Source organism: Pantherophis guttatus, chromosome 6, assembly GCF_059756535.1.
Source record: "Pantherophis guttatus breed Tessera chromosome 6, ASM5975653v1, whole genome shotgun sequence".
NCBI lineage: Eukaryota > Metazoa > Chordata > Lepidosauria > Squamata > Colubridae > Pantherophis > Pantherophis guttatus.
In genome coordinates this window covers 56,905,872-56,919,398 of record NC_142068.1, presented here as the reverse complement: position 1 = coordinate 56,919,398, position 13,527 = coordinate 56,905,872, and the positions used below count along the sequence as shown (strand labels likewise).

General features: G+C 38.3%; 1 protein-coding gene across 1 annotated transcript in view; it reads right to left on the bottom strand.

Annotated features, from left to right (window-relative positions):
• GRK5 (G protein-coupled receptor kinase 5) overlaps positions 1-13,527 on the bottom strand; it is a 148,607-nt gene that overhangs the window by 28,390 nt on the left and 106,690 nt on the right. Inside the window, exons 5-6 of the mRNA XM_034440262.3 lie at positions 2,058-2,158; positions 111-203 (exon numbers count right to left, since the gene is read on the bottom strand). Coding sequence (XP_034296153.1) covers positions 111-203; positions 2,058-2,158 — 194 coding nt within the window. The remainder of the gene's footprint in view (positions 1-110; positions 204-2,057; positions 2,159-13,527) is intronic.

Sequence of the window (13,527 nt, the reverse complement as noted above, 5' to 3'; positions counted from 1 at the left end):
TTTGCATTTTTCTTTTCATTCTTTTCTTTTTTTGCTTTATTGGTTTTATCTTTTTAATTATATCTTTCAATTTAAAAAAGTTTCACTACACCCACTGTTATGCCACTTACCTTTCTAGCCATTTCCATTGGAGAAATCTATCAAAATACATGCTTTCTGAGTATTCTTGAAAAGGTTCTCCACTTAGGTACTCATGAACCGACCTATTTCAGATGAAAAAGAAAGAAATATTTGACAAGCTTGCTCCCAGATCTAGATAAGCACCCCTGTTTCTCTGCAGACAGGATGCTTAGTTTTAAAACTACTAACTCAAAAGAATTAGAAGAGCATATTTTAGGAATAATGTGTTACTTTTTTATAGAATATTTTATGTATTTCTTTTTTATCTAATCCCGTTCTATTTTTTCTTATGGCTGCCCATCCATTTAATATACATTATCCTAACATATAAGATACAATCCAAGCAATATCAGATTGCTCCTAAGGTCATGAATAATTATATAGTTCTTTTCCATCAAAGAGCATAATGAGAATAGTAAAATTAAAAGACAGAAGTATAATTACTTGTATGAAAGCTTCTAAATTTTACAAATACCTCTGTAAAGCATCCATGAACAACAAAAACAGCTGCTGGAAATAATGTGCTTTTAATGATCTCTCTCTTTTGATATTTTCTTCTCTTAAGGCCCGGCAAATAGCATGGCACTACAAAAGCATCAGCCGTTCTAGATACAAATATTTACACATGGAACTCTAGGGTACAATAAAAAAGAAAGTCCTAACTTTGTGAAACGGATAAGCCTTTCTTTGGACAAAAGGATGACACTACAAAAATACTCCTCCTATTTCAGGTCTCTTAGACCTGGAGGCCATTTTGAAACATCTGAATGTTTCTTTGTCTATGTGGATTCCACAACCTAATGATAAAAAAAATTAAACAAGCACTAAAAAGGAGTGACTACAAAACAGAAAATGTGTTTTCTTATGTGCATAAAAGAAGTGCATTATGACTTGGAAGTTCAGTCAAAATGTTCTGACTAAGTCGCAGTTCAGTTGAACAGAAACCCCGACTGTCTTGTTATTATGGTTTCCCAGTTGAGACAAAATCTGGAGGGAATCAATTCAGCACCTTCATTCAGATCAACTGCTATGCCTGTCTTAGGGCCTGGCATCTCCAGGCCTGTCTGGCCTCTTCCTGTCTTCACCTTCCTTTCTTTTACCTGCTTTCATTCACTGTGCACTTCCTGTTTTACTGTCAACATTCCACCCTGGAATATCTTTTGACTAGAACACACATACAGGCAGTCCTTGACTTACAATCATTTGTAAGTAGTGACCATTCAAAGTTATACCAGCAGGGAAAAAAGTGAAGGACTTGTTTCCAGAAGTCATGGGTACTCCATCACTGGAAGTTTTTAAGAAGAGATTGGACAACTATTTTGTCTGAAATTGTATAGGGTTTCCTGCTTAAGCAGAGTGTTGGAATGAAGACCTCCAAGATCCTGGCCAACTCTGTTATTCTGTTCTGTTCTGACTTATGATCAATTCTCGCACTTATAACTGTTGCAGCCTCACATAAACAAAATTCAGGCACTCGGCAAATGGCATGCATTTACAATGGATCCAGCATCCTTGATCATCATTTGTGACCTTCTCAGCTTCTTCTGACAAGCAAGATCAATGGGGGAACTGAATTCTCTTAATGACTGCATGATTCACTTAACAACTGCAATGATTCACTTAACAACCATGGCAAAAAAGATTGTAAAATTGGGCAGGACTCACTTAACAACTCCTTGCTTAGCAATGGATATTCTGTTTCCAATTGTGGTCTGAAGTTGAAGACTATCTATATCACAAGTATCCAGATAAAACCTAACTTTTGGTCTGGACATGAATCATTCAAAATTATCTGAATCTGTGCCTGGACTGCTTTTCATATTCGTAATGTTAAATTATAACGAACAGCCTATTTATGAGAACGTATTTACAAAAAAAAAGTCTTACGGAAATTAACAACAAAATAAAATGATCTTCGAATGCCAAAGTGCACTTACTTTACACAGGGTGAGAACAGCTCTTTACATGGGCTGTTTTCAAGTTTTTCCTTTATCTGCTGTACAAGATCTTGACTGGCTTCTGCTACATAAACTGGAGACTATGAAAAAGTAGAGAGAATCATCAGTTCATTATCTAGCAGGAGAAAGTATTTCCTTGACAACCAAATACATTTAGGTACGAAGATATAAGAAAATATACAAAAATAATATTTGTATTTATTTATTATTGAGACATCTATGCTGCTTCAAGCTAACAATTCTAGTGAGGTTATAGGACAATATATTACTAATAAACAAAAATATTCCAAAACCGTCTACAAAAATAACTAACAAACTTTCCAGAAATATGCAATAACCAAATTCAACCCAGCATTCTTTTCTCACAAACCAGAAAAAAATTAGTCTCATAATTAAGCATGCAGTTCTTCTGTTCCTGAAAACTATGAAAAGATGAGGATTTAAGGAAAGGGGAAAAAAAGTATTTTTTTGACACTATAAAAAAGACAGAATATCTTACAATCAGCCACTGCAATCCTGCAACCATGTAGTTACATTAACTCACATCAGAGAAGAAAGGTGGCAAGCAAAAAAAATACGTACTAGTGGCAAAATCAAGTTAACATACATATACATATACACATAACACACACCACTTCTCTGTTGTGTATGTGCACATGCCCAGTTTTCTAAATCAGACAACCAAGGATAGTGTAACAAAGCGGATAATTCTGCCTTCTTCATGTACAGCAGTTATTATAATACTTGGTATTTTAAAGATTTGTATTAAGTTCTGATTTCATATTCATGTACAAACAACACGATCAAGATTCCATGTTTTTGCTATAGTATTTCTTTCCATAAAAAGTTGAGTACAGTTCTTCTTTTCATCTTTGCTTTGTGAGGACATGGTGTACTGAAATTACCTACTTTATAGATGATCAAAAACACCGTTTTTATGTACTTTTAGGGAGAGGTGTATGTCTTCATTTACAGTTTTTATAAACCTAAATAAGTTTTCACACTTCACAGAAACTTCCATTCAACTTTCTACCGTAAAAAAAAAAAAAAAAAAAAGCAGAATCCAGGCAATAACCTTTCCCACTATGAAGTCATGAAACAAACAGCATTTTTTTTTAAAAAAAATTTTTTTTATGTAATGCCTGCTTTTTTTTCTTTCTGAGTCAATCTGTGGATATTTATCTTTTGTGGATATTTATATCTTTTGTTTACAAACATGACTCAATTTAAAAAAAAACAAATAATAATCATAGCATACTATCTAAAAAGAGAAAAGCAACCCCTGGATTGATACCATTATGTGATACTGCTGAACATTTGCTAAGCTGTGTAAATAGAAATAAACTCTTTTCCCTATTCCTTTATTGAACACTTAAAAAAAAAACAAATACAAAATCAAACATAAAAATGAGAAAAGAATGTAATACAATAAATAAACAGGGAACTTAAAATGTCATGAAAGCTACAGCTTTCTAAAATATTATTAATTATGAGAAATAGTTATAAAGATAAGATGTATAACATGACTAAATAACTATTAAACTTAAGCTAAAAATAAGTAACAAAATCTATAATCAGTACAACATAAATCAGCTGAAATTGTGCAATGTTTAATTGATTCACATTTAGACATTTAGTACATATTAAAAGTCCAATTTAGATATCTCGTATAAATTAATATATAGATTCTATGCATGAAAATAAACTTTCCTATGTCGTTGTAGAAAGTTTATTTGCCTGGCTTCATAGAAGGTTTAGAAAACACACCTATCAGGAAACAGAGAAAATAATTCGGAAGGGAAGATAAATAAAGTAAAACTCAACTCCTAATCATACGTAATTCAACTACCACTAAAACATTTAAAGACATGTTTCCAGCTTTCCACAACCTCGTACTTCCCAAATGTGTTGTCCACATAGAGTGCACAAGGGGAAAAATGTCATTATTCACAATCTTAGTAAATGCAGGCATGGCTATGTGTACAAACTGAAACCTTGCCAGCCATCTAAAGTGCCTAATAATAAATATATTTTAAATCATCTTTCCATGTTGACTCTTTTCTTCTTATTATGCATATTTCCTGAAATTGGACTTGCGTAGCCACTCCTACTTTAGCTTGGACAAGGACAAGTAATGTAACTGTATCTTTTGCATAATTCTTTTTAAGATCATCATTTTTATTTTGATGAAATTTGAAATGACTGAAATAGGGAACTAATAGTGTGCATGTGTGCCTATGTATCTGTATTTGCAAATAATGAAAATGGAGAAATCTGACAAAATATTTTTTCCCCTTCTTTTAAAGCACCTGCTAATAATTTTTTGTGGTTGTAAACCAGAGTTTGCTTTATTCTACAAGAACGCAGTCTAGGGGATGAGTTATATCACTGGCAAGTAATGTTATATTCCATTTCTTATTCCAAGTATTTAAGAAATAGATGCTTTTGAGAAATGGTTTCCATATGTAATTGTGTTTCTGTTGCAGGCCAAATTTAATTAGGTTCTGCAGGAAGAAATGTTATTTAGTCCAACAATACATCACAACATTTCAAGTCATTTGTCATCATTTCAGAAATTGAAGTGTGCTATGTATTGATGGAGAGAGATAAAATTGCTGAATCCTTTCCCAGAATTTCGTACAGAGCTGTAGGTAGTACAGTTCCAATTATAGATCACGGAGAGGGAAAAAAATGTCCACAATTATCTTCCTGACTTTCTAGTATTAATTATTCTGCATACAAAATATTTCATAACAGACATATTTTGAAAACATCTCAAATAAAAACAACAAGCAGCATTCTTGAAAAGCTTGGTTCAAGTTAAGCTTGAACTCCAATTAGTACAGTCTGTGAATCTATAAGGCTAGGAGAAAAACAACACAGAAGGCTGACTGAGACATCATCAAACAAACAAACAAACTTTCCCCAAAGTTGAGAAGTTCCAAGAATTTATTTATCATTCAGGTAGACTTAATGATAGACACCTTTGACACTGCCCTTTCTTGGCTGGTTTATGAAAATGTTTGTTTTTGTCTTCTGTATTTTCTTTCAATTTTCTAATCTAGATTACAGTCCTTTTCTGGAAATTCGAGTAGCCAGACCAAACATTTATTAACTACTTAGGAGATCAATTCAGGTAAGCTCATCGCGGAAGATTTACTAAATTCAAACCAGAAATAGTGACATCATAGATGTTGAAAGGAGGCATCCAATTCAGCCAAATAGAAATTTTGATACTTAATTTTAATGAATATTTCTATATACTGTAGATCAGGGGTTCCTAATACCAGTCTGTGGCCGCAGCATGCCAGAAACTGGGCCGCACAAACAAGCAAAGCCCCATCCGCGGGATGCAGGCAGCCTGCAAAACCACACCTCCTCTGGTCCTCAGAAAAATCTTTTTCTCTCCAGTTCCTGGACCACTGCTGTAGATGATTTGGTATTTCTGCCCCATAGGCTTAGACATTATGAGTTAATAGTTTATTATCTGCTGGTAACGGATTGTAATATTTGCAAAGTCATACCTTTCATAAGGCGCTTTCTACTTACTTAATATAACACAGCACACATTGCAATGCTATTTGAAGCGATTTTATCAACAATGTTGATATTAATTAGACTGTGTTATGCTTTAGATTTGAGGGGGGGGGGAAGTCAACAACCCTTAAACCAAACATTTATTTTCCCAGGATTGCTTTACAGCTGTAGAGGGCAGTTACCCAATCGCAGGGAAAAAATGCAGTTGTTTTGAGAAGTTGCCAACCAGTGTTATGTGAGTCCAAAGCATCCTTTTCTCTTGAGTCCAAAGACTGCACAACTATAATATTAACATTCATGTTATACATACACAAAGATCAAATGTCTTAATGTCTGAATTCTCAGAGGAAAATTAGAAACAAAATTGAAATTCCTGAACATTAATTTTTAGCATGGAACATGTGAATTAACTGAACTGGATTAATGAATTAATAGAAGATCTCAATGCAGATTGAAAGCAAGACCGCTAGTTTTCTGAAATCAACATTCATTCCTTTGTATCCCTCCAGCCCTCAAGTGGAGCCTAGTATGCTTAAGTATGGATCCTGCACTGCACTGACCCCTGCACTGAACAGGAGGTTGGCCTAAATGACCTAAATTTGAATTGTTTAATATATAATCTGCTCTTTAAGCATAGAATTGTCTCCATTGTTGCCAGATTTTAAAAGTTCATGCCATCAAATTAACTAATGTAATTCATTCAAAATGTTGCTCAATATATTTTACACTTTAAATCTGGAAAGTCTTCTAGGTTAAAATTTATTTTTAAAACAGTTAAAATGGTTCATTCACTGGACAAAAATTAAAGTTGTAACTCTTTCCAATCTGATATGAACAGCTCCAACAATAAGTACATCTTAAATACAGATGGTTGACATTTGCATGTAGACTATTTTGCACTCTCTATACTTCTTTCTCCCAAAAACCTATTCATTCATGAATTTGTCTTCTAGTGCTACTTTGATCTTGATTTGACTGTCAAGTATTCCTTTGTAACAATAGGAGGTATTCCAGGTAACTGATGAAGCACCGGCTGCTGCATCTACCAAATTTTTGCACAATGGATGAATACCAAGGACACTTGTCTGTAAGGAAGAAAGAATTAAATTCTCATTTCCTGCTTTCTAAAGTTATTGCGTTGATTCAGAATTTGGCATAAAAAGGTGCAGACCAAAGAATAAATACCCTTCTTTTGTATCATACATCTGTTCTTCCTTAGTGGCTGAAAGTAGGAATTCCCTTTTGCTGCTCCCCAAATATCTTCTTCCCCCCAAAAGTTTTGTATAATTCTAGCTTTGGTTTGCAAATCAAATATCAGTAGGGGAAACACTAATGATTTGACTCCCCGAATCATAGATATGGCTACAAATTGTAAGCAAAACATAAGTGAATCCATGGATGCAGCATTTCTGGTAAGTTTGCCAATAAATTATTTTTAGGGATTTTGATTCTAACAGAACTTCTAAGAGTTTTTCTTAGGGTTAGGATAATGGTTAGGGTTGTTTACAAGGTCAGATGACCAATGCTTTAGTGTCAAGATTGAAATAGTTCAGCCCCGATACCTAATGCTAGTGCTTTGTGTTATGTCCTGTACTACTTTCAAGACTCTTTTCTTCATTTCTTGGAAAAATAGTTATATCAGGCCTAACACTGACCTTCAGCAGCAAGCAACATCCTGGCAAGGGTGAGTCAACCAGTTTATCAAACAAGAGTGTGTTCACGTCTCATATCTGCTCATTCCTAAATTATTTCTGAAAAGACCAGAAATCGCATCTTCAGTTCAACATTAGAAATAGTGGGCTCCTGTTCTTTGGAATCATTGTTGATACTGTGTGGTTCTCTGAGGTTGGTTGTTTTTTTGCCAACATTTCATTACCATGCTAGGTAATATCATCAGAGCATGCTAGGTAACTCTCATCAGTGCACAAAAGAGCGAAGTTGCTGGTTATTTATATATAGTAACTTGCTTCACAAAAGTGTTGGCTGGGTGTGGTTTCTTCTTTGAGGCTCCTTTGTTACAGTATTATTTCTTCCCTGATTGTTTACCTGATGCAATTTCCTGCTTATCCAGAAACTGGCTGCTAGGGAGAATTTGGGCTGTTTAGCTATATCATCTCCACACCCCCACCCCGTTCTTGGCCCTTGGGCTGAAGCTGGGTGAAACAATTCTTAAGTAGAGACTTCCTCCATAGAACAAGAAGCAGCTTTAAACCTAACAAAAAGTGGAGTTAACCCCTTCCTGCCACCTGCATCTTTGGTGACAATGCAGGAAGGTAGGAAGAAGCCAATATCAGAAGAGAAAAGCATAGAAAAATGATGGTCACTAGCCTTAGTCACCTTTGCTCAGGCCCCATTTATCTACAGCCAAGATATTACAAGATTTTTTTTTTTAGTTGCTTTCATCTGGATGGCGATATCCCTTCCCCTTTACTTATAAAAATCTTCAAAGGAAGTTTAAGTGGCTATAGATAAGCATCCCAATATGTTAATAATTAGACGAAACTCTATACAAGTTTTACTATTAGAGGAAGTAACGTTAATGCTGCATCACAAAATAATGTGCCAAATCACAGGCCACCTCTCGTTCTTGCATGAAAGGAAAAAACATGGTTTAAAGCAACAGATTGTAGACATGCTCATAACAGCCACTCATATATGTCCATAAATGGGTGCTGTTATTACACAGCAATGTTTTACTCAGTTCTTCAATCTAGGCAGACAGCTTAATTTTACACAGAAATATTCTAAGTGTACTTCACCTAAAAGTAAAATCTAAGGCAGAAAGTGGAAGAAGAGGAAAACAAAGAATGCTTTGTAGGTCTATGGTAAACTCCAGCTTTCCTAGCAAGACTCTTGGGAAAGAGCAATTCCATTGATCATTTCATCCATTCAGGTGGTATCACTCACACTCACTGCTTCTAGCCCATGGAAAGGGGTTATGTTTTTCCAGGGAGAGCTTTGCATACTTGCAGTGGTATAGTCTGTTTCTCCTCAGCCCTACCTACTGGGACAAACAACAGCTGTGCTAGAATATTTAATTCGTGATGCTCTGCAATGTTTTGGATGGAGTCCAGTTTTAGCCTAATTGACTGATACTAGTTTAATTTGAAGGCAGAGACTTGGCTAGCAGATCGAGAGCTTTTCTGCAAGTAGCTTTTTAACACAGCAATTATATTCCATTTACTTTTAAGCCATGCAAGATTTAGAAAACAAACATTCCATGGCACAAGAAAATGTTTTGCTTGTCAAAAACCACAGAAGGAACCACTTTCCCGAGAAAGTATAAGTGTGGGTCTCACAGTCTTCAAGCAAGAAAACCACCGAATCCCTCTGGCCGTAGGACATCCACAGATTTCTGACCAAATGACACATTACAAACATGCCCTACACTATGATCTGCACCAAAAAAGCCACTTCAGTTAAACATAATGAGAGTGAAGAAGCCATAACAGAAGGTGTGGGCTTAACACTTTCCTTGTGAGCTGCTACTTCTCTACTTCAAATTGCACTGACCCCAAGTGTCTGCCCGGAGGGGGCTGAACTGAAGGCTTAACTAGAAGCAGATGCAATCTGCACAAGTATCCAATTTCACCATATATTGCATGGATCACAGGAAGGGAAGAACTTTATATGTCCATTTTTCTTTAACTAATCTATCTTCTCTTTTTGATGTTATGTATGGTGGGGGTGTATGAGGGAGAGGAGAGAAATGGGATAGATACTTTGAGGGATGTATATGAAGGAGGAAAAACTGCGCTTGACCAAAACTTTGTGCACTTTCTATCTGCAGTTACTTCCAGGACAAGACCTTTACATAAATAGTTCTAAAACTTCCTATCCTGATTTCCCCCCCCCCCCCCTTGACTTTAGTAGCTTACATTAAATCACATTACACAACTTATAATTGATTGCATTTTTGGAGTTTCACTGCTTTCTTTTTAAATGTTTTACAAACCTGTTGTCCAGAGGGAGCTTTAGTTTATTGATTACTTATTTATTGTTATGTCACCTTTATTTTTATAAATAACACAAGGCGGCAAACATACCTAATGCTTCTTTCTTTTCCTATTTTTACCACAACTATCTTGGAGGTGAGTTGGGCTGAGAGAGAATGACTTTCTCAAAGTCACCCAGCCAGTTTTTATGCCTAAGGGGGCAATAAAACTCACACTCTCCTGGTTTCCTGGTGCCTTAACCATAGTACAAACTGGTTCTTTCTTCAGAGTCGCAAAATAACAAATAAACCACTACATAAATCATAAATGAGGTGAATTACAAAGGATCCATAACTCAAGACAACACTGTTGAAACACAAGACACAGTGATAGCAAGAGCAAGAGCACTTAGACATATATACCACTTCACAGGGCTTTACAGCCTTTCTAAGTGGTTTACAGAGTCAGCATATTGCCCCCAATAGTCTGGGTCCTCATTTTATTGACATCAGAAGAATGGAAGGCTGAATCAACCTTGAGCCAGTAAGAATCAAACTGCTGACAGTCGACAGAATTAGCGTACATTCCTGCATTCAACCACTGGGCCACCATGGCTCTTCTAATTGTTAATTGTTTCATCTCAGATGTCTAATAAAATAAAGATTTGCAGTCTGAGTAACTCTGAGAACATCACTGGCAAAAAGACCCCATTTTTAGATGTTGGCTGCTATATCTCATTTGACAATATCCACCAAAATGTTTCAGCTGCAAACAGCAAGGAGGAAACAAAGAACAGGGAGTCTCAAAAGGTGCTTTTTCAAAGGGAACTGGACTATTTTTTTTTCTTTAAGGAATAAGAACAAAACATTTCGCTTTTCATCCAAGAAGCTTCATTGTGATAATGGGTGGATGGAAAGATATGTCCTTGATGACTGAGAATCTCCACAGACAAACAATAGAGAGGAATAATAGGGAGGAATGTACGGAGAAGGTGTCACCCAGTACCAGGTTGTTTAGATCAGGGGTCCCCCCAACCCTCACTCCATGAATAGGCACCGGTCCACGACATGCCAGAAACCAGACCATGCAATTAAATGAAGCCCATCCGCAGGATGCAGGCAGCATGTGAAACCACGTCCCCTCTGGTCCACGGAAAACTCTACAGAACCATTTCTAAAAGGTTGGTGGGTGCTGATTTAGATCTGTAAAGATCGAGACCAATATCTTACATCAACTGAAAATATTAGCCAACATATGACAAACAAAATACCATATTTTTCAGATTATAAAATGCACTTTTTTGTCTTTCAAAAGGGGGTGAAAATGTCTGTGTGTCTTATAGACTGAATATTGCCGAAGCCCCGGCTACCCACCGGCTGTTTTTTGTTTTTTTTTGCCTCCGCACACCCCATTTTGGGGCCTTTTTTTGGCCTTTTTCAGACCTTTCTCAGGCCCATTTTGGGGGCTCTTTTCAGCCCATTTTTGAGGCTTTTTTGGCCCATTTTTGAGGCTTTTTTCAGCCCATTTTCAAGGCTTTTTTGGACAATTTTGTCAGAAAAAGAAGCCTCAAAAAAGCCTCAAAAACAGGCCAAAAAACCCTTAAAAAGGGGGCAAAAAAAGCCTCAAAAACTGGCAGAAAAAGCCTCAAAAACTGGCAGAAAAAAGCCTCATAAATGGGCCAAAAAAAAAAAAAGGCTCAAAAAGGCTCAAAAAAGGCCTCAAAATGAGGTGCGTGGAGGTCAAAAACTTTTTTTTTGTTGATTTCCTCTTGTAAATTTAAGTGTGACTTACAGTAAGGTGCATCTTATAGTCTGAAAAATAATATGCTATGAGCAGAAAGTCAGTATAGAGCAGTGGTTAAAACATCAGGCTAGAAACTATGAGACTCTGAGCCTAGTCTTGCCTTAAACACAAAGCCAGCTGACCAGTTGATGTCTTTCAAGCCTAGGAAGCAGGCAATGGCAAGCTACTATACTTCCAAATATCTTGCCAAGAAAACTGCAAAACCTGCCCAGCTGGTTGCCAGGAATCAACAGTGACCTGAAAGTGCCAAAAACAAAACATCGAAGCAGAGCCGAAGTTTGGGGGAAGTAATTTTTCATAAACTAAAATCCTAAAGGACAGTTCCATCGAAAATGTTACATTTGTCTAATCTGATAGCATGATGCAAATGTCCTAGACATTTGCAGATACAAAAAAGCACCTCTAGGCTTAAACATTTTCAAAAGTTCTAATCCCAATATTCATCTGTGCAGGGAAGAGGAGAGAGAATGGTAAGGATAGAAATCTCTTTTAGATGCTTTGTCCATCAGCACTGCTTAATATATTAGGATCTTTTATAAGACTCCTGCAACTGCCCCCTGCATATATATGAATATATTTATATTATATTATATTTATTTGATTTGTATACCGCCCTACTCCCGAAGGACTCAGGGCGGTGAACAGCCAACAATAAAATACATAAATACACAAAATTTAAAAACCCGATAAAATCAAATTAAAACTTTTTGGCCCAGACAAATTAAAATACCCCAATAATTTAAAAACAGATTAAAATTTACATATTTAAAAAGGGAAGAGATCAGGCCAAGCCCCCTTGATGGAATAAAAAGGTCTTCACAGCACGGCGGAAGGAGCGCAGATCCGGGATCCTCCGTATCTCCGGGGGGAGCTCATTCCAGATGGTAGGTGCCCCCACAGAGAAGGCTCTCCCCCTAAGGGCCGCCAGTCGACACTATTTGGCTGACGGCACCCGGAGGAATCCCTCTCTATGAGAGCGTACTGGCTGGTGGGAGGCTATTGGTGGTAGTAGGCGGTCCCGTAAATAACCAGGCCCTAAGCCATGGAGCACTTTAAAGGTGGTAACCAAAACCTTGAAGCGCACCCGGAAGACCACCGGGAGCCAGTGCAGCTCGCGCAGGAGAGGTGTTACATGGGAGCGCCATGTCACTCCCATTACCACCCGCGCGGCCGCACTCTGCGCCAGTTGGAGCCTCCGGGTGCTCCTCAAGGGGAGCCCCATGTAGAGAGCATTACAATAGTCCAGGCGGGAGGTGACGAGGGCATGAGTGACCGTGCGTAACGAGTCCCGATCCAGAAAGGGACGCAACTGGCGAATCAGGCGGACCTGATAAAAAATCCTCCCGGTCACGGCCGTCAAGTGCTCTTCTAAAGACAGCCGTGAATCCAGGAGGACGCCCAAGTTGCGAGGCCACTCCGTGGGGGCCAATGATTCGCCCCCAATAGTCAGTGATGGCGTCAACTGGCTATATCGGGACGTCGGAAACCACAGCCACTCGGTCTTGGATGGGTTGAGCCTGAGCCTGTTCCTCCCCATCCAGATCCGTACGGCCTCCAGGCACCGGGACATCACTTCAAGGGCATCGTTGGGGTGATCCGGGGTGGAGATGTACAGCTGGGTGTCATCAGCGTACTGATGGTACTCCACCCCGAAACCACAGATGATCTCGCCCAGCGGCTTCACATAAATGTTGAACAGGAGAGGTGAGAGGACCGACCCTTGCGGCACCCCACATATGAGGGGCCTCGGGGTCGACCTCTGTCCCCCTGTCAACACGGACTGCGACCGGTCAGAGAGAAAGGAGGAGAACCACCGCAACACAGTGCCTCCCACCCCTAACTCTTCCAACCGGTGCAGCATGATACCATGGTCGATGGTATCAAAAGCCGCTGAGAGATCTAACAGGACCAGGACAGAGGAGCACCACCTGTCCCGAGCCCTCCAGAGATCATCAACCAACGCGACCAATGCCGTTTCCGTGCTGTACCCGGGCCTGAAGCCTGACTGGAACGGATCCAGATACGTCGTTTCATCCAGGTGCTGGGGAAGCTGTTGCGCAACCACACTCTCAACAACCTTTGCCACAAAACGAAGGTTGGAGACCGGACGATAATTTACCAACATTGCCGGGTCCAGGGAAGGCTTCTTGAGGAGAGGCCTCACCACCGCCTCT